The sequence below is a fragment of the Calypte anna genome, chromosome 1, assembly GCF_003957555.1.
Source record: "Calypte anna isolate BGI_N300 chromosome 1, bCalAnn1_v1.p, whole genome shotgun sequence".
In the NCBI taxonomy this organism is placed as follows: Eukaryota; Metazoa; Chordata; class Aves; order Apodiformes; family Trochilidae; genus Calypte; species Calypte anna.
Window position 1 is genome coordinate 1,767,687 of NC_044244.1, and position 20,621 is coordinate 1,788,307.

Sequence of the window (20,621 nt, forward strand, 5' to 3'; positions counted from 1 at the left end):
CCCAGGAAACTGGCTTCTACCCTCACCAACTGGTTTTGAACAAACTCATTGTGGAAAAAGAAAACATCATTTAAAAGATTATTTTGGCAGTACTGAGGTAGGGAGCAGCCACACATGCAGATGTGCTGTCAGACAGGAAACTGGGGTCTTTGAGCTTGGAGCATCCACTACCAGAACAACACATTTTGGTATCCCCTAAAATCCTGAAGAGGCCAAAAAGAATGACCAGCAGATGTAGTTGTGGGAAAAGATGAAAATTCATCTCAGTATCCCTGAATTCATTCCCTCAAAATCCTTCCCTTGGCCACCTAGCTTCTCATTCTCTCTCCCAAACTCTCCTCCCAACCACTTAATGCTTTCTATTCTGAACTCTGAATTAAAGGAGTTACTGATAGGATTAACAGCTAAGTCTATCTAGTAATTACACAGTTATCTTAATTCTCTTTGTCCAGTCTCCTTTATCCCTCTTTTGAGCAGGTCCCAAATTCACTGTGGATAAAGACAGGAGTAATGTAGCCCTGCATGCTTTCCAGCAGCTTGTATAATGGGATCCTAGTTCTGACAGGAGCCCTGGAAAGAGCAACACTCTAAAAACCAGCAATGAATCCATAGCAGGGACCTCATCCAGGCTCCAGCTCTGGGGATTAAACCTCCAATCCCAAAACTTCCCCTTCTCTCCCAGTATGAAACAGGAATTTTGCAGCCAGTGTTGTGCAGTGCTTGAGGGGGTAAAGACAGCTTTAAAATCATCCCAGCACTTACTTGAACAAAGGGTTTTTAGGTCTTTGTGGTTTCTTCTTTGCAAAGAAGGCTGCAAATTCTCTCCCAGAGCTGGCATAGCTGAGCTGGGCAGACGGCTCCGAGGCAGCCCGGGTGTTCTTCATGTCCAGGTACTCAGTCAGCAGCATCTGCCAAGAGAAGGAATTGGAACTCAAGAGTTTGAAATAAACCAGCAGAATGATGTAACCTGAATGCCTAGAGTCTTGAGGTATCCTCTAAAGGCTGGAAAATAAATAAAAATAAAATAATTTCCAATGAAGAGAAACCCGGCTGGATTCTCAGAAATGGGATCCTAATGTGAGTAATGCCACAGTCTCCAACTTGATCAACTCAATCAGCTACAAAACCTTGCTGGTACCAAAGGGAACTTGCAAGAAGTCTCCACTCCTCCCAAAACTGATTTTATTAGCAATATGGAGATGGTGGATGGGTTGCTTGCTGGCCTTTAGAGCCTGATTGCACACCACACATCTTAAAAACATTCAAGTTAGCAATATGTATTTCTTGAGTTACAAACCTATGTTTTATGTATGCCCTTTGTAAATATATATATATATTCTATATGCTTTTCTGTAGAAACAGAAAACCTCCACACAGGTGTTCTGGAGCATGTGCCTTTTAATAACTCCCAAACCAAACAAGCTGCTTTTACCATGGAAAATATATATATAATATACATATAATAATAATTCCCATAACTGCCAGTTCTGCCAGCAGAGTTTAGGCTTGAATTTCCTCTAGCCCAGTACACTCAGTAAGGTGAGACCTCGGTGAGACCAGTGTGAAACCCTTGCACCCTGAGCAGTGCCCTAATTTGATGTTGTTTGGTCAGCTTCTTCAATCCTGAACCAGATTCCAGGTCATTCCCTTCCAATTTCTTTGTCTGAAGATGGAAAGAAAGCCCTTAAAAATTAACTTTTGTCAAGGCCTTCAAGAAATCACTATTTATTTTCCGAAAGTTCTACTACTTGGAGGCTATTAGTAATGTGTTCCATTTCACTAATTAGCCCATCAAAGAGAGCTGTCTGTAATGAAAGGAATACATCAGCACTGTGCTGTCAAATTCTTCAACAAATTACACAGGAATAAATATCTAGGCAAATGGTACAGTGCTCCTAATTGGAAACAATTCAGGATAGCTTGGGAGAAAAAAAAAAACAAAACCAAACACAAAGAAACTTCAGCTCCTCACACAGCTCAATTAAAACTTTACCTGAACACAAGCTTTTAAAATGCATCCTTATTGTGAGGAATGAAAATAATCACTGAGCTAATTTTTAACAGTAATTTCCCAAATCCCTTTGCATTCGTGTGTTTGCATTTCATCTTCTCTGTTTGAATTAACACCCCTAAAATGGCCACAAAAATGTAATTAAACCCTCCAACTTCATCAAGTTGCTTTTTTTTACAAAATAAAAAAAAAGAACAACAGAATCCACTTAGCAATTTGTTCTCCCTTTATGGGTAAAGAAAATTTATAATGGGTTCTACCCCTCTCCTGTCACTTTTTATCCAGGAGAAGGAAATGTAAAGCGTGGAATCCAGTACTTGGCTCCAAGATGACAATAAACCAACAGAGGTTTGAACTAAGGATGTAATGAATTATCCCCCTTAGTTAAAAAGGGAAATAGAAGATGAGCTTGTGGTCTGATATTCAGAATAGTCTTGAAAATACCCCAGCTTAGGAAAAACAAGAAGATATAATTGCTGATTTGTGGCTTTACCAGATAGGCAGAGGAGGATGGTGAGATGCAAGGCTCTGGAAAAAAAAACAGTCAGAAGCTGGAGCTGCCTGTCCTGTGATCCCAAGCATCCTATGCATGAACTCATGGCTGGGGACACCTCAGATGGCTGAAAGGTGTCACCCTGCCCAGCAAAAAACACCCTCCAACTTCATCAAGTTGGTTTTTCTTTTATAAAATAAATAAATAATAAAAAAAAATCCACTTAGCAATTTGTTCTCCCTTTATGGGTAAAGAAAATTTATAATGGATTCTACCCCTCTCCTGTCACTTTTTATCCAGGACAAGGAAATGTAAAGCATGGAATACAGTGCTTGGCTCCAAGATGACAATAATCCAACAGAGGTTTGAACTAGGGATGTAATGAATTATCCCCCTTGGTTAAAAAGGGAAATAAAGGATGAGCTTGTGGTTTGATATTCAGAAGTGTTGAAAATATCCCAGCTTAGGAAAAACAAGCAGATAAAATTGTTAATTTGTGGTATTACTGGATAGGCAGAGGAGGATGGTAAAGAGTAGGAATTTTTTTTCTGAAAAAAAAGTCAGAAGCTGTAAAAGCAGCAGAAAGAGCTGGTTTTGATAGCTATTCTCTAAGTTCATCTTTAAGTTATAAAATCAAGCATGGTAAAAACTTTGCTAGACAGATCAAAACTCTTTCTGCTTCACTGCCCTGTACTCAACAGTTACACAAACTCTACAGAAGGAAGCAATTAAGTGCCAAGAAGTAATTAAGTGCAAGCATGGCTGAGCAGTTACAACTCATAGCCAAGCAGGAGAGAAGTTAAAGTAGGAGAGATCCTCAATGTGCAGAGCATTTGGGTTACAACTGCAGCCCAAAGATTTAAAAAAAAAAACAACCAAAAAACCCTAATTTTTAAGCAATATGATTAACATGTAAGCCAGCCTGAAAAATCTTCCAGCTCCAAAAAACAGCCTGAAGGTTTCTTTTCTCCTGGTGTTGTGCATTTCATGGCCTTCACCCAGTGGCCTCAGTTTATTCCCTACATCTGGACACTCCAAGTTATCCAGTGGTTCTGCTCTCATAGTCCTAGCAGAGGATTGTAATAAGCAACATATTTCAGTGGTAAGAAGTTGTGGCCTGGCTGTGAGCTTATTAAGAGCCACAGCAAGCTAGAACTTTGATATCCACTTAAAAGAAATGAAAAAACAGACATTTTCCTACCCATCAGACCCAACAGGAGCTTGTCTTAACCAACCAAGTAAGGGGTTTCATGATTTGGTCCCATAACACCTGATCAGTAGATGCTAAGCCACCCAAAACCTTGTTAGACATTACTCAGATGGATGTAGAGAAAGATTTATGAGTGACTGGAGAGTTTGCAACATCCCATTCATCTCTTAACAAAGATTTTTGACTTTCTGCTCAGTGGTTCCATTCTGCCACCCATGGGATGGGTGTTCACATCCATACCAAACAAATAAACCCACCCATAAAAGCACAAAGCCCTCCTTCTCCAGCTGTTCTTTGCAGGTGAAAATTAACATGAAATGTTTTATTTTACAAAGCAGGATTTATAGACTTGGAGGCTTAATGAAATTCTCAAATATCAGGAGGTCACATCAGGACCTGTAGCCTGTTATGCTGATCCACTACCAATCTTTTTGAACTGCAACAGGGCAAGAACAAATTTGCTTTTCTCTCTGCTTGTTCTTCCTACATCTCTCCAGATCCACATTCTTATTCAGTGGTTGAGCCCCAGAAGAAGCTGTGCAAGTTGTCATAGAATCATAGAATTGGCTGGAGTGAGTCAATACTGATTTCTAGGGTGTTCTTACAGTCAGGGTGTGGAGGCAACTTCAGACTCTGAAAGCAACAAAACTAATTCCAAAGAGACCTGAAAATCTTGAGGCAAGTGTTAGAGGCTCTCTGATGATCCCACTATAGCTCCAAACTCAGTGCTCAACAGCTCTAAAATTCATAGAATCCTAGAATTGGCTGGGTTGGAAGGGACCTCAGAGATCATCAAGTCCAACCCTTGATCCACTCCCACTGCAGTTCCCAGCCCATGGCACTCAGTGCCACATCCAGGCTCTTTGGAAATAGCTCCAGACACGGAGAATCCACTACTTCCCTGGGCAGCCCATTCCAATGCCTGATCACCCTCTCCAGAAAGAAATTCTTTCTCATCTCCAACCTAAACCTCCCCTGGCACAACTTGAGACCCTGCCCTCTTGTCTTGCTGAGAGTTGCCTGGGAAAAGAGCCCAACCCCCCCTGGCTCCAACCTCCTTTCAGGGAGTTGGAGAGAGTGATGAGGTCTCCCCTGAGCCTCCTCTTCTCCAGGCTGAACACCCCCAGCTCCCTCAGCCTCTCCTCACAGGATCTGTGCTCCAGTCCCTTCACCAGCCCAGCTGCCTCCTTTAGACCTGCTCCAGCACCTCAATCTCCTTCCTAAGCTGAGGGGCCCAGAACTGGACATGTCTTACCATGCTCAAGACTGACCTATGAACAAAGTGTGGGCAATAAAACACACCTGGCCCCAGGGTGACAGCTGAATTCATTCACTATTTGTACCTATTGTGAGGTCCAGGGCACTCAATAAGCTCCAGTCTATAAATTAAAAAGCTGTGAGAGGTATTTCACATCCTCATGTACTCTGAATTGAGATGGATGCTGCAGTGTGGTTTGTTTCATCAGAAAATCCTGACAGTTTCAAACTCTACACCATCAACACTGATTTTCATTATGCCTTTGGATATTTGAGGGGGGGTGGTCAGGCAAATGAGATGAAAACCAACACCAGAGCATGAATATTGCAAGGATAAATGGTATGACCAGGTAATTACTGGCCTCTCCACCTCATATTGATCAGGGACAAAAATTATAGAACAAGATGATAGAAGACTCTATTAAAAAAGAATTAAGGGAGAATAATAGAATTCATGTCTAGCAACATGGATTTACAGAATATAGATTTTGAGTGACCAGTATTCTTATGAGGATGACAAATTTAGCTTTCAATAAGCAGAGAGAGATAAAGTTATTATTCCAAAGATCTGACAAAGCCAAAACACTAAAAAAGTCAACGTTGCATCTAGGATAAAGAAGCAAAAACCAGGCAGGCACATCACAAGATCCTTACCATCCAACCAGAAATGAGAGAACAACCAATACTGGATTATTATCTTAATTTCTCAGTCCCTTCTGCCCTCTGTATCCCAGCTGAAATCATTAACTATTCTGGAACCCTCCTCTTTTGCTGGATATAAATCTTCAAATTTTAATCCTAAATTTGGTTCATCTTCATTTTTAGAACAAAAATAACTAGAAAAAGATTGATCAGGCAATGAATGCACACACAGGTGGATGTAGCAATTCCCTTCTGGCTCGAATGGGCCATGACTTTTCCTTCCATAAATTCCTATGACTCAGAATTCTCAAATGCCTCCAGAATGTTGGAGGAAATGGTAAAGAATGAAGTGGATTATTTTTAATTTTCATTACTGTTTATAATTAAGCCATTTGAAGAATTTGAATGTCAAGAGGTAAATCTCTACATCCAGGGGAAAAAGGAATAACATGGAAGTTCCTGGTACATGGGATTATTGTGTAAAGCTCCAACACCAGCAAATTTGGGAATGTTGAAGAGAATCAACAGCAGAGACAGACCCACTGTGGAAATGGGGATTAATTAACTACCTGGAAGTGATTAAATAAAGCCAAGAGCTTTGTTACAAGTAGAAGTTTACAGCACCATTCTGTGTTGGTCTCACATCTGGAACATCAAATGAAACCCTGGAACTCCTGAACAAGGAGACATCAGGGAAAAGGGAGTGGAAGAGTGTAAGAAAGAAGCCTGAAAACTATTAGAAGGCTGGAAGGCACAACTTAAAGCAAAGCACTGAGAAGCCACAAGCTCAGTGTTCTTTAGCAAAGAGGAGGCTGAGAGGTGACTGGATCAGTCTGCAAGCACACAGCAGAGGGCACAGAACTGAGGGGGAAATATTCATTAATGAATTATTTTTAATTTTTATTTTTTTAGAGAATCCAAAGGCTGGAAAGTTGAAGCTGGACAAGCTCTGGGGAAGGGTCAGACATAAATTCCCAGAGCATAATTAACCATTTACATCAAAGGTATTGTCTGTCACTGACTTTTTTTTCCCCCAAGCAGGACTGGATGCCTTTCTGAAGCATTTGCACTCTTTCAAACAGGAATTAATTCAAGAAAGTACCATGGCCTGGTTTACAAAGGGGTTGGGAGAAAAGATAACAGCACTTTATGATCTGGAGAACTTAACAAAGGCATCTGTCAGGGTTTAACACTGGCCTGACAATTAAACCGAGTAACAGTTGCTCTCTATTAATCCCCCTCCCCTTCCTGATAAAGAAAGGAGAGAGAATAAGGGAGAGAGACTGATGGGTTGGGAACTAAACTACACAGCTTTAATGGAACAGTAATGATAAATAGGGAAAAATGACTCAATCCATACACATACACAGGAAAATCCCTCCAGGGAAGGGATTCTGCCCCTGTGCTCAGCTCTGGGGAGGCCACAGCTTGAGTCCTGTGTCCAGGTCTGGGCCCCTCAGTTCAGGAAAGATATCGAGGTGCTGGAGCAGGTCCAAAGGAGGCAACTGGGCTGGTGAAGGGACTGGAGCACAGATCCTGTGAGGAGAGGCTGAGGGAGCTGGGGGTGTTGAGGCTGGAGAAGAGGAGGCTCAGGGGAGACCTCATCACTCTCTCCAACTCCCTGAAAGGAGGTTGGAGCCAGGGGGGGGTTGGGCTCTTTTCCCAGGCAACTCTCAGCAAGACAAGAGGGCAGGGTCTCAAGTTGTGCCAGGGGAGGTTTAGGTTGGAGATTCGAAAGAATTTCTTTCTGGAGAGGGTGATCAGGCATTGGAATGGGCTGCCCAGGGAAGTAGTGGATTCTCCGTGTCTGGAGAGATTTCCAAAGAGCCTGGATGTGGCACTGAGTGCCATGGGCTGGGAACTGCAGTGGGAGTGGATCAAGGGTTGGACTTGATGATCTCTGAGGTCCCTTCCAACCCAGCCAATTCTATGATTCTATGACTGCCCTGGGCAGCCTGGACCAGGGGCTGACAATCCTTTGAAGAAATTATTCCCAATCTCCAAACTAAACTTCCCTGAGGCACATGGAGGCAATTTCCTCTTGTGCCATCACTTATCCCTTAGGAGAAGAGACCCAAACCCCTTCCCCTCAGTCCAATCAGGGAGTTGTGGAGAGCAAGGAGGTCTCCAAGCTAAACACCCCCAGGTCCCTTGGTTGCTCCTCAGAAGTTCTCCAGAACCTCCTCCTGGTACTCCAGATAATTCCCCAGCTCTGTTGCCCTTCTCTGAACACAGAGGAGTTCAAGGAGGATGTTTTAGTAGAACATGAACCAACTTTTTTGTAAAGATAAAGAAAGGAGGTTTCCCTCTTGAAGTTCTGGAAACAGGTGGTGCCTACAAGCAAAGTGCCATAATAAGGCAACAGAAGAGGCACTCTGAGACAAACAGTCTAGATTGCTAATTACCCAGTAATTTGCTGTGCCCAAAGTCTTAAATATTAAAACTCTGTACTAGTTGTAAAATTAAAAAAAAAGGCAGAGTTAATTGAATTTTAAGAGCACTGAGCTTTCTGTGGAAGTTGTACCATATAGAAAATAGGGGCTGAGTACACATATGGCAACCATGACAAAGGAATAAGGTAAGTCTGCAAGAACAAAAAAAACCCCCAATTTTAAGGTGCTGTGAATAATGTTTAATGCTGCACAATCTGATTTATCTAATCCTCTTGTTGCCCATGAAATTAATTTAACTGCATCATAAAAACTATAATTCTCTCAAGGCATCACCCAATCCCATTACTGTACAAGCAGCAAGAATTCCATTTGTTTTTTGTTTTTGGAAAAACATTAAAAAAAAAACAAATTAAAAAAAATCAGAACTATTTAGATGATGACATCATTGCCACTGCTACTACATTCATTACCAATGCCATCAACTTGTGCAACTATACCTGAAGACCTCTGAATGTGCATCTACCTGCAGGAAGAAAGGCAGGGAGGGAAGAAACATCCAAACTACTTTGGAAACAAAACTTGTTAATAATAGAATCACTGAACCACAGAATGGTTTAGGTTGGAAGGGGACTGAAAAATCATCCAGTTCCAACCCCCTGCATGGGCAGGGACACCTCCCACCAGCCCAGGATGCTCCAAGCCCCATCCAACCTCACCTGAGACACTGACAGGGATGGGGCAGCCACAACTTCCTTGGACAACCTGGGCCAGGCTCTACCCACCCTCAAATTCAAGAATTTCCTCCCCATCTCCAACCTCAATCTCCCCTTTCTCTCCAAGTTTTAACCCATTTCCCTTCTCCTCTCCCTACCCCCCCGTGTCCAAAGCCCTCCCCCAGCTTTCTTGGAGCCCCTTCAGATATTGGAAGGTTGCTCTAAGGTCACCTGGGAGCCTCCTCTTCTCCAGGCTGAACAACCCCAAGCCCTCAGCCTGGCTTCCCAGGGAGGTGGCTCTGCTCTGGACACCTTCCAGGAGATCTGTGTCCTTCTGATGTTGGGGACTCCACAACTGGACACAGAGCTCCAGGTGGGGTCTCAGCAGAGCAGAGCAGAGGGGGAGAATCCCCTCCCTTGACTTTCTGTCTCTGCTGCTTTTGATGCAGCCCAGGACCTGCTTGGTTTCTGGGATGCAAGTACACACTGAAGGCTCACCTTGAGCTTCTGCTCCATCACCATCTCCAAGTCCTCCTCCTCAGGGCTGTCCTCAATCCTTCCTCCTCCCTTCCTCCTGTACTGGTACATGGGATTGCCTGACCCCAGGTGCAGAACCTTGCACTTGGACTTTCTGATCTTCCCTCAATTTGCACAGCCCACTTCCCAAACTTGTCAAGGTCCCCCTGGCTGCCATTCCCTCCCCTCTACCGCCTTGACCTCACCACAGAGTTTGATGTCATCAAAACTGTTTGCTGCCATTGAAAGCTGTTTTAAGCAGCAATGAATCACAGATCTCCTCAGATTGCTTTGGGGAGTTTGAAACCAGAACCTTTTTCATTTCCCAGGCTTTTGATAACACTTGTGTAGATTTTATAACCTCAGCACCACAGACTCTGACTCTGCTTGATGTATGGGATGAGCTGAAGCTACTTGGGACACACATACTGATCTAATGAGTTTCAGAATTGCTAGCCCAGCAAAAAAGAGAAGTTGTTCCATGCTGTCACAGCCATCACCATCAAGCTGAAGGTTCCTGGACTGAGTATTTGTTTCATTTTCCCACGCTTTACGTGAGCTGCCACAACAGCTTAAGCAGCCATCAAGAAAGGGACTTGGGGTCAGTAAAAACTGCCCAGCATAAGGATGTAAATAGCTGGATTTTCTAATTAACCCTCTGGCATATCAACACCTCTGACATATCATTATCTGACTGAACAGATTTCAAGTGAAACCCTGGTCCCACTACAAGCATCAAGACAAACATCTCTGACTTGTGCAGGGCAAGGTTTGCATTTCCTGACTCCCAGCTGCTGACAAAGTGAGAGATTGTATCTTACCCCTGACAAACACCTATGATAAGCATCACTGACTTCCCCCCACAGCCCCCGTGTCACATCAATATTACAACTTTCATCTGAACTTCTAGATTTGTGGCTCAGAAAACAGGCAGCTAAAAGAAAAAGCTGCCAAGAGACTCCAGCAGGTGACATCTGCAAGATGTGAGCAGGCACAGGATGCTGGAGGAGGGCTGCCTTGTCACCAAGTCCTCAGGAGAGGCTTGGAATTGCTTTTCAACTTTAGTGGCTTTCATATCCATAGAATCAACAATCCAGCTCATCCAAAGGTACATGATAAAAGTCATCTCCAGCTTAGTGATGCATAAAGCATGAAGATATTTTCAAGGAATATCAGCTTGGAAGGGACCTCCAGGATCAGCTGCTCCAACCCTTCTCATGTTATTGTTGATCTGAGATGTCTCAGCACCCATCGAGCTGATACCTGAAATTTTCCAAAGTGGGGGAATCCACCACTTCTTCTGGGAGACCATTCCAGTGTCACTGTCCTCAGAGTGACAAATTTTCACTGAAATTTACTATTCTGGCCTTTGTAAAGGAGGTCAGGAGCTGGGCTGTCTTTTTTTTTTAAGCTTTCCTCCCCCAGCTTTCCCAGTACTTCTCCTGGTTTATTTCTTTATCTTAATAGAAGAGGAAAAAATACAGATGACAAATTTATTTAAGCTACCAATAATCAACTTGAATAACTGGGTCATAAAACAGACAACACTGAATTTTCTCCAGGCCCATCAGCTGTTGTGCAAACAGAGATCACGCTACCAGAACTGATCCATGTAACAAGGCCACTTTCTGATTTTAGTCTCAAGCCCTTCCCACCAAAACACAAGACAAAAGAAAACAGAATGCAGATGGCTGGCACAGGGAGCCTGTTGGGATTATTCATTTTCTCCAAATGAAATCCACATTCTGCTGCAGAGTGAAGCAGCCCCTTCATCTGCACGACAACTGTAATCAGTGAGCCCTCCACATTTACACAGCTTGGAGAGTTTTGACTGAATATTGCACAGTGCTTCAGGGAAAAATAAAAGAAATCCATTTGCAATTTCTGACAAAATAACTCAACAGGCCTCCAGGCAATAACTTCTAATAACTAAGACTCTTTTATTACTGCATAGAAATATATGTGTATATAAATACCTGTGTGCATATACCATGGATTGGCTGAGGTTGGAAGGGACCTTGGAGATCATCTCCCCCAAGCTCCCTGCCATGCCCAGGGACACCTCTCATCCAGCCCAGGTTGCTCCAAGCCTCATCCAACCTGGCCTTGAACACCTCCAGGGAGGGGGCAGCCACAACTTCTCTGTTGTGGCAATCTGTTCCAGAGTCTCAGCACCCTCCTCCTGAAGAACTTCTTCCTCAGATCCAGGCTAAACCTCTTCTCCTGCAATTTCAAACCATTTCCCCTTCTCCTAGCACTGGACACTCTTCTGAAAAGTCCCTCTGCAGCCTTCCTGGAGGTTCCCTTCAGGGATTGGGGGGCAGCTCTAAGGTCCCCCTGGAGTCTGCACAATCCCAGCTCCTCAGCCTCTCCTCATGGCAGAGCTGCTCCAGCCCCTGGATCATCTTTGTGGCCTCCTCTGGACTCATCCCAACAGATCCATGTCCTTCTTCTGCTGGGGACACCAGACCTGGATGCAGGATTGGAGGTGGGGTCTCACAAAAGCAGAGGAAAGAATCTCCTCTCCTGATCTGGCCACACTTTTCTTGCTGCATCCTAGGACAGGGTTGGGCTTCTGAGCTGCAGGAGCACCCTGCCTGCTCATATTGAGGTTTTCTTGTCAATCAGCACCCCAAGTCTTCCTCTTCAGGGCTGCTCTCAACCCACCCTATACCCTCAGTATATATAGTGTGTACTTATACATATAATTATATACATACACGTATCATTAGCACATGGTTCTTTTGATACAACTGATAAGAACTTGTAAAATTCCTATGGTCCAGAAGGATCCAGAGGATGGATAACTAGCCAACTGTAATCTAAAATGGACCAAAAAAGCAACAAACCTACCCAGAAAGACATAATTACCACCTGCTTCATAGACAGCACAAAATAAAGTGTTTTCCTGCAAGATTAAAACATGCTGTCTTTCAGTTTGGACTTTCTTTTGTTCCTGTAGCATATAAAAAGGTCAAGGAGTGTAAGAGTTGAACAGGTAATTGCAGATTTCTGCTCTGCAATTATATTTTAGCTAAGCTTCAGTGGTTCTGCACATTTTGGAGGTGGGGAGGACACAGATAGAAACTTCTCTTTAGAACTGAAGTGAAGCTAAACGTTTGTGAATAGCCAAGAGAGTGGCTACATCTGCTTCCACTTAATTCCTGCTAATACACCCACCTCTCAGAGCATCCTCTGCCTCCAGGAAGAGATGGGAAGTTCTAAAGCAGAAGAGAAATAAATTGTTCTGCTGAACCCTGCTCATCTGAGCTTCTGCTACTCAAACTGGCCCATGCAAAGCAGCAGCTCAGGGAGGAAAAGGCAGCATGCTGCTTAAATACCAACCATGTTAGTGGATGGGTAATACAGCACACTCCATGTATTTCATGCCTTCAACTAATTGCTTCAGACATTCTGCTAGAGTGTAGATGGTAAGAGTAGTGTGCCCTCAGTCTTCATTAAATGCCAGCTCTTAATAACAGGCTCCAAAAGGGCTCTAATTGCATTTAGTTGCAGCTCCTGAACTTTAAAAGTTGTTAATCAGATTTCAATGGAAATGGAATGACGATTAAAGGTTAAGTACAGGTTTCTGAAATTTCAGCAGTTGAAGATGTATTGCCCTTAACAGGAAAGAGAAACTACCAGCCTTGACAGGAACTAAACATCTTAATTAAATACTCACAAGTACAGTACTTATTTCTGCGGGAAGTTCTATTTTCAAATGTCAAACTTAATCAGGCACTTTGCAAAAACATGCAATATCCCTCCAGCACAGGAGAACAAAAACTGTTCAGGATTTTTTTCCTGAAGGAAACACCTGGACCTCTCCCAGTCCCCATCAAATTCAAGTTCTCCAAGCCACTTGTCCTGAACGAGAAGGAAAGTTTTATGGCTCTAGAACTGCAAGAATCCAGTTGAGAAAAAGGATACAACATTTTTCAAGGTGTCAGCTCCTCTCCTGCTCACTCAGTAACAAGCATCATGCTGCCAACCCAACATAAGGGTCCTCATAAATCTGACTTGCAGAGATTTATTTCCCTTGAGGGCACAACCCATCAGTTATCACCAGTCAAAAGTATCAAAACTCCTTTGCCAGGGGTAAATTTAGTATTTCTGCTCTGGGAGCAGCTTGTTGCTCTGTGGTTTGGTGCTGAACACTACACCAAGAGCATCCAGGAGTGCTGCTTTCTGCTCCTGAACTTGAACCCTGAGCTCCCCAAGCCATTCACACCAACCAAGCAGCTCAAACCCTGTGCTCCCTCCCTCCTTCTGCTGCTGCTAATCCATCCAACCTGCACATTCCTAACCTAAGGATTCCTTACAACACATATAAAAACTGAGTTAAATCAGTCAGACAGAAGCCTAAGCCTCATTTGAAACCTAAGATTTATTCCACTTAATTAGGATTCCAGTCTCTGATTTCAATTCATTTGCAAGGCTGTATGAGTTTTGTTATTGGGGATGCACAGCAGTGACAGAGAGACCAAAGTGGGATCCATGACTGAGTGATTTATGCCAAACATGACCAAAAAAAAAAGGATTTTGTGCAATTCAGGATTCAAATCCTAATCTAAGAGAAGAGCAACTGCACCAGGGATTAGCTCAGACACTGAAAAAAGGGACACCAGGGCCACAGACCTATTGCCTCGGGTCACACAGACACTGGGATGAGCTGTCAGAGGTTATTTATTTATTTCACATACATGGAAATTTGATTACCCAGCTAACAAATTAGCACACATCTTCAAACACCATCATGCGTGGTAATTAAAAAATTGGAATTACCTGAATAATCATACAGCTACTACACAACTGTTCCCATTTCTTACAAAATTAATATTTAAAACTGTTTTTTTCTGAGTGTTTTTTTTTTTTTTAATGACAAGCTACACCTGATCCTAAGACAATATATTTTTTTCCAGTAAGCTTTGTAGCAGCTATAGCAACTGCAAGCCCACCAGAGCAGTGCTGCATGGGAGAGAAAAAGCAACCAAGAAAAAAAAAAATGTGTATAGTGGAGGTGACTATTATACTCACAACCCAGAGCATGAAAGAAATTCAGCAGTGGAAGCTGCAAAGACAGATTCTGCCTCTAAGCAACATCAAATAGGAAGGAAGAAAACGTGTAAGAAACAATGAAAGTTAATTAAAGTGAGCTACAGAACTGTATAGCCACCAGTTGCTTTATCTTCTTTCAGATCAATTTAAAACTATCTCAGGAAGCTGAAAAAAATAAAAGGAGGGTGAGTAAGGAAACTTCCACCCACCTCTTTGGAATCCACTGCTGTAATGGGAGGCATTACCCACACAAGTGATTTACCAACTCATGGCAGGCGTGTGAAGGAGGAAAAGTGGGTATAAAAATAATAATAATAAAAAAAGAAGTTACTATAGTTAAACTCCAGCACTGTTCCTTCATTATATATAAAAGGCTTTTAAACAGATTTGGCAGAAACAGCTATGAGGCTGCATTTGAAAAAGCCTTCATTCAGTTAATTCAGATGTCATCTCTTCCATTTGTCAGAATTAAGCTGGAAACTTGTAGATCTCACAGCTTTCAGGCTCTCTTAATGAGAAAACAGCCCTGTTTAGCAACAAAAAAGGCTCCCCTGCCTCTGTAAATCCATGTTGGCATTTTCTAATTGACCAAGTCCTTGAAGATCCAACCACATCTGAATCTGCAACTGTGGCCCAGAGGCAAAGCACCTAACAGAGAGAAACAGCCCATAAAATTAGTTGTGTGAAGGGTTTATACAAAAGAACAGCTGAAGACAGCAAATGGAGGCTTCTGTATGAACAAACCTAGTGACTCCAAGATGCTGAATAAAAGGGCAAGTTCCCCTTTGACATCAACCCAGCAGCCACCATTTCAAGCCCAGCTTATAAGGCCACTGACATCTTTGAAACGACTTCAGAACTAGACACCCTCTTTGTCAAACTTACAATAAGTGGGGTTTTCTGTTCCTCCCATTCCCAAATGGGTAGAAGTGTGTCACAGTGCAGTCAGCAGTCTGCTCTGGGAGGCTTAATGTCACATTTTAGCCCAAATTGTCCCTGACTTTATTCCAGAAATAAGCATTTTTGCAATGCTTCAGGGTCTTCGACAGCAATACAAATATCCTGATGCCAGAGGGGGGAGCTCACAGCATAGACAAGATTCCCATTTTCAGCCTTGGAGGAAAAAAAAAAAATAAAACAACCAGCCAAAAAACATGAAAAAATTCAAATTGTTCACAGCTCTTGTACATGAGCCATTCCTGCTTTTTAAAGCACCCATCAAGTTCACTATCCCTTCTGCCTTTTATGCTGCTCTACAAAAGGTACAGCACCAGGCCACCAAAATGCCAATGTTAAGCAGATTATAAGATTTCTGAACATTTTCTATTTAAAGAAGATCCTTGAATGCCTTTCTGCATCAGGGAGCCTTTTCCTCCCCCTTCCATCAGCTTATCAAATGAAGCTAAACAGTAACGCTTGCATCTAATGATACCAGGGACCTTGTAATGGGATTAGGAAAAACACCATCATTAGTTTCAAAGAGGAATGTGACCTTGAAGACATTTCATACCCTATGCTTTACAGGGATACACCTGGAACAATCAAATTAATTCCTACACAGGGATAAGGGATGAGCAGGGAGAAGCAAGAGGCTTTCAATTCCCAGGTAGATGCTATCTTCCCTCCTATATTAATGGCAGGTTAAAAAAAAAAAAAAGCAGACTGATCAGAAAAGCTGAAATAGAGAAGGAAAAGACAGATTCTTCCTAAAGGCAAAACTCTTGCCTCAGCAAAAGCTGTTTTTAACCAAGCATCAAGATACCAACCAGTGTATTCAAAGGCCACAATGACACCAGGGGTTCTTGCCTGAGACATTCCAGCACCCACTCCTCAGATCCTCCCAGTTGGATCAGCAAATGGCACCACACAAAGCTCCAAAAATCCTTCCTGGAGCAATGCCAGCTGAGCTCTGCTTTTTCCCCAAACTTGGTGGATGGTGGCACTGGACTCTGCCACACACCAGGACAACTCAGCTGCAATCCCACCCGAGGCCTCTGCTTGGAAAGGGCTTGAACCCCCAGCTTGAATTTCCAAAGTATTTCTCTGCCCTGGGAATACTCTGTGCCCTGTTGAAACACATTCGATTTGGCAAGTGTTCAAATTATTTTAGATAAAATTTCTCCAGCAAGACCTGCAACTATTGCTTTTGTTTACTCAGAAAAGCCTAAGTGCTTCTGGAATGACTGTGTGGCTTCCAATATCCAAGCCAATCATGCATGTCATTGTTTCCTTCAGTAAAAACATTTCTTTAGATTGCCAAAAGGAAGTGTAAATGCACTAGCAACAGGAATCCATTTTAAAGCTAAGAGCCATACAAAAAACCATCAAACCATCACTTGGTATTTTTATAGGATCTAAAGCAAACAATATCCCAGTACTGCTGCTCAGAAAGGAGCCCCTCCTGAACAGCCCTGTGACATCTCTGTACAGCCTTCTGCTACCTTACTGCAAAAACATTTTCATTCTTTGAGATGCAGGATATGAATTCATTTGTATTTCCCCCAGCAGGAATTCCAGAGCCTGGTCCTTTCTATGGAAATTCTAGCTCATGTGAACATCCTCAGGCTACTGTCATATGGTCAATTTTTAATGACAATTTTCTTCAGTTCCACTGCAACTGCACAATAGAGAGGGTTGGGATTTGCTTTGTTTGTTTTGAAAATGAGAGAAAACCAGAGCAATATATCAGGTCAGTAAGCAATCCAGTTGCAGAGGGCTGGATATTTGAATTTGGGTTCCAGCTCTGGGCTCCAACCTCCCTGAATATTCATTTTCCTGCTGTTCAGTGGTATTGAGCAGCATCAAAGATGGGTACCAGGACAAGTCAGTCCTAACAAAAGCTACAGTGTCTGGGACAGAAGGGAAAAGACAGTGCATTTATACAACACTTTAACCCTTAAAAAACCAACACTATCCCCTGTACCAACATCAAATCCTAGGTTCATGCAGAAGCCCTTGCATTCTGTGTGAAACTGGCAGGGTAATGCCACAGGGTGGAGCCAGGATAAAGCAGATGGCTGCAACAAACTTCAGCCCTTTGCCAATTTTGCTCCCATTTAAGTGGTGGCTTTCTCAAAAGAAAAGCTGCTGCAACCATGGCAAATTCTGTCCTTTGAGATTCAATCAAACCCCCTGTACCCATCCCCTCCTGCTCCTAAATTTCAGAGATTAAAAGTGAATTTATTTACTCAGAACGTTGCATGGACACCGACCATCTCTTCATGCTGCTGTAATAATGAAAATGACCTTTGTGCATTCTCTGTAACACCATAAAAACCCAAAAAAGCCACAGGACTGTCAAATTCAGGGAGGGGAGAACTGACCATTTCAAGTTGCAGAGCATTCATTTCAAAATCTTGTAAATTTTAATCTACAAATCCCATCCCATCCCTTATGTCAGCCACACAAACCCCTGTAATGCCACTGTAGATATGTGTCCAGTTAAGCCTTGGTATATTTAACATATATAACTGTAAAAAAATAAAGTGCTGCATGATTTCTAACCATGAATGAGAGTTAGAAGAAATTAAGACAAAACCTGTATTAAGTTACCTCCATTTTAAATAATTACTTGAGTTTAGGATACCTGTGATTCACAGGGAGGCTGGAAATTTATTGTCTTTTGCTGACAGGGATGAAAGTTACCTGTTTATTGATGAAACCTGTTTATCTTCAACAGATGAAAAAGTTTATCCTCCTTTTAGTATGCAGAGCATCTAGTGAATATAATGTATTCAAACAAAAAAAAAAACAAAACACAAAAAAAAACCAAAAAACCACAACCCACCAGAAAATTAAAAAAAAAATAAAAATAAAGTCTGCAGAAGCTGAGAGAAAACAGAGAAAGGAAGGAAAGAAGTTACATTATTAAGTTGGGTAAGGATTGTCTCCTTTATTTACAACTGATAAAAGGAGGAGCCTGAAAAGAGACCACACAGGAACAGACAAAACTGCTGGACCAGGAATCAGAAATCCAGAACATTTTTGGTTCATTTACCAGTTTGCTGCACAACCTTTGTTTCTTCTTTTTCTCAAGTCCTATTCTTTGCCCCAAGCAACATGTAAGAGTATTTTTGCTGAGTGTCAAGTATAGTAGGGCCTGATCTTCACTGGAGTCCCTCAACATGACTGTGATGCAGACAAAAACAGCACTGAGAAGAGGTTCATCTGCAAAGAGGCTCCAAGCAAGGGCAAAACCTGGGACCACAGTTACCCCTCCAAATTCAATCCCTCCCAAGGTAAGATGAGAGGCAAGAGGAGGTCACAGTCAAACAAAGAAAAGGCAACAGGCACGTTTTAAAATGCACTCTGCACTTTAAAACCTACAGACATACAAATCAGTGTCAATATGAGCCAGCAGCTCCCAAGTGTTTCCTTATTCCCTTCCATTAGTCTGCTGCTTTTCCCTCCAATCCTATCAGTCATAAATGGAGGGCTAAGATATAGCTTTATTTTCAAAAAGTTTAAATGCATGGCAGTCCAAGGATAAATAATTTATATATCAAGGCAAGTAAGAGTCTGGTACACGACTTAAATGAGGATAAAGCTTCCAAGAGGAGGAAGATGGCCTGAGCATCCATATAAACACACAAACAGTTTGCCAAAGTTTTCCTTTGTTTCACAAGGAGAACACCATTCCCTCCTCCTTCAGATTCCCTTGATTTTAATATTGCTCCTTCAACCAAAAGCTCATTACTAATCTGATTTTAATGTCACTTGAAATTCTAACAAATAAGGAGACCACACAGGGAGCTGATGATTTTAATTCTGGCACTTAAATCAAAAGTGTGAAGTTAAATGCAACACATACACCTCCCCCCCCCCCCCTTTAACTCTGCATTTAATTGCAATGTCTTGTTCTTCAAAATCCCAACTTGCAAGGCAGTATTTAGAACTGAATCAAACAAAGCTTCAAAGCTTTGATAACCCGTGAGCTGGTGGCTTGGCTCTCTAGCCTTTCATCCATCATTTTGGATGGCAGGAATATAATCCCAGTGATTTTCCAAGAATTGCAGAAAATTGGAAGAGACCTCAAGAGATCACCTAGTCCAACCCCAGGTCCTGAAGAACCAGTTATGTTGTCATGCCTGACAGATGCTTGGAAGTTTTTAAGGATGCTACACAACAACAATATAACAGCCCTAAATCAGTCACTCATTATGTACACCAACCTTTAGGTCAGGCATAAAGAAAAGAAATCTTGAAGTTTCCCTTGCAGGTCTTTAAGCTCAGTATTTCCTGGAAAACATGCTTCCCCCCTCTGCTTTTCAGCTGTCTTGAGATACTTGAAAGCAAAAGCCTCCCTTCACCCTGAGTTTTGGATTGTTGCTTTTTCAATCAAGTTATTTTTATCCCTGAATCTCAAACCATGCTGGTTGATGCCCTGCCTCTTCTTCAGCTTCTTCCTTGAGACCACATAGAGGACATGGGATGCCACCTGAAGTCTTTTCAACAATAATTAGAACAGGATTATTCCAGATGTCCTGCTCACCATGCTCCTCTAGGACTTGGTAAGGCAATACTTAACTTGTTCTTTTCTTGTGACACAGAATCACATCCCAATTTTGACCCCATGTACCACACATGGGCCAAAAATGAGACATACCCAACTATTCACACTTCACATCCATATGGAAAGAGCAATATGTTTATAGAATCACAGAATTATTGAGGTTGGAGAAGACCTGAGACCTTCAAGTCCAGCCTCTGACCTAACACCACCACCATGGCACTGAGTGCCCCATCCAGTCTCTCCTTAAACACCTCCAAGGGATGGAGACTCCATCACTTCCCTGGGCAGTCCATTCCAATGCCTCATCACCCTCTCCATGAGGAAGTGCTCCTTGATATCCAACCTACACCTCCCCTGGAGCAGCTTCAGGCCATTCCCTCTCCTCCTGTCAGGAGTTGCCTGGGAGAAGAGCCTGACCCCCACCTGACCACAACCTCCCTTCACGTACTTGCAGAGAGTGATAATGTCCCTCCTGAGTGTCCTCTTCTCCAGGATAAACAATCCCAGCTCCCTCAGTCCCTTCACAGCCTCCTTGCTCTCCTCTGGACCTGCTCCAGCACCTCAATGTCCTTCTTCATAGAATCCTAGAATTGGCTGGGTTGGAAGGGACCTCAGAGATCATCAAGTCCAACCCTTGATCCACTCCCACTGCAGTTCCCAGCCCATGGCACTCAGTGCCACATCCAGGCTCTTTGGAAATATCTCCAGACACGGAGAATCCACTACTTCCCTGGGCAGCCCATTCCAATGCCTGATCACCCTCTCCAGAAAGAAATTCTTTCTAATATCCAACCTAAACCTCCCCTGGCACAACTT

At 42.7% G+C, this 20,621-nt stretch overlaps 1 protein-coding gene across 2 annotated transcripts in view; it reads right to left on the minus strand.

Annotated features, from left to right (window-relative positions):
- Window positions 1-20,621, minus strand: part of EXOC4 (exocyst complex component 4) — a 445,477-nt gene that overhangs the window by 317,561 nt on the left and 107,295 nt on the right. For both annotated transcript variants that reach the window (XM_030457542.1, XM_030457550.1), the window contains one exon: window positions 763-908. In XM_030457542.1, the coding sequence (XP_030313402.1) occupies window positions 763-908 (146 nt within the window). The remainder of the gene's footprint in view (window positions 1-762; window positions 909-20,621) is intronic.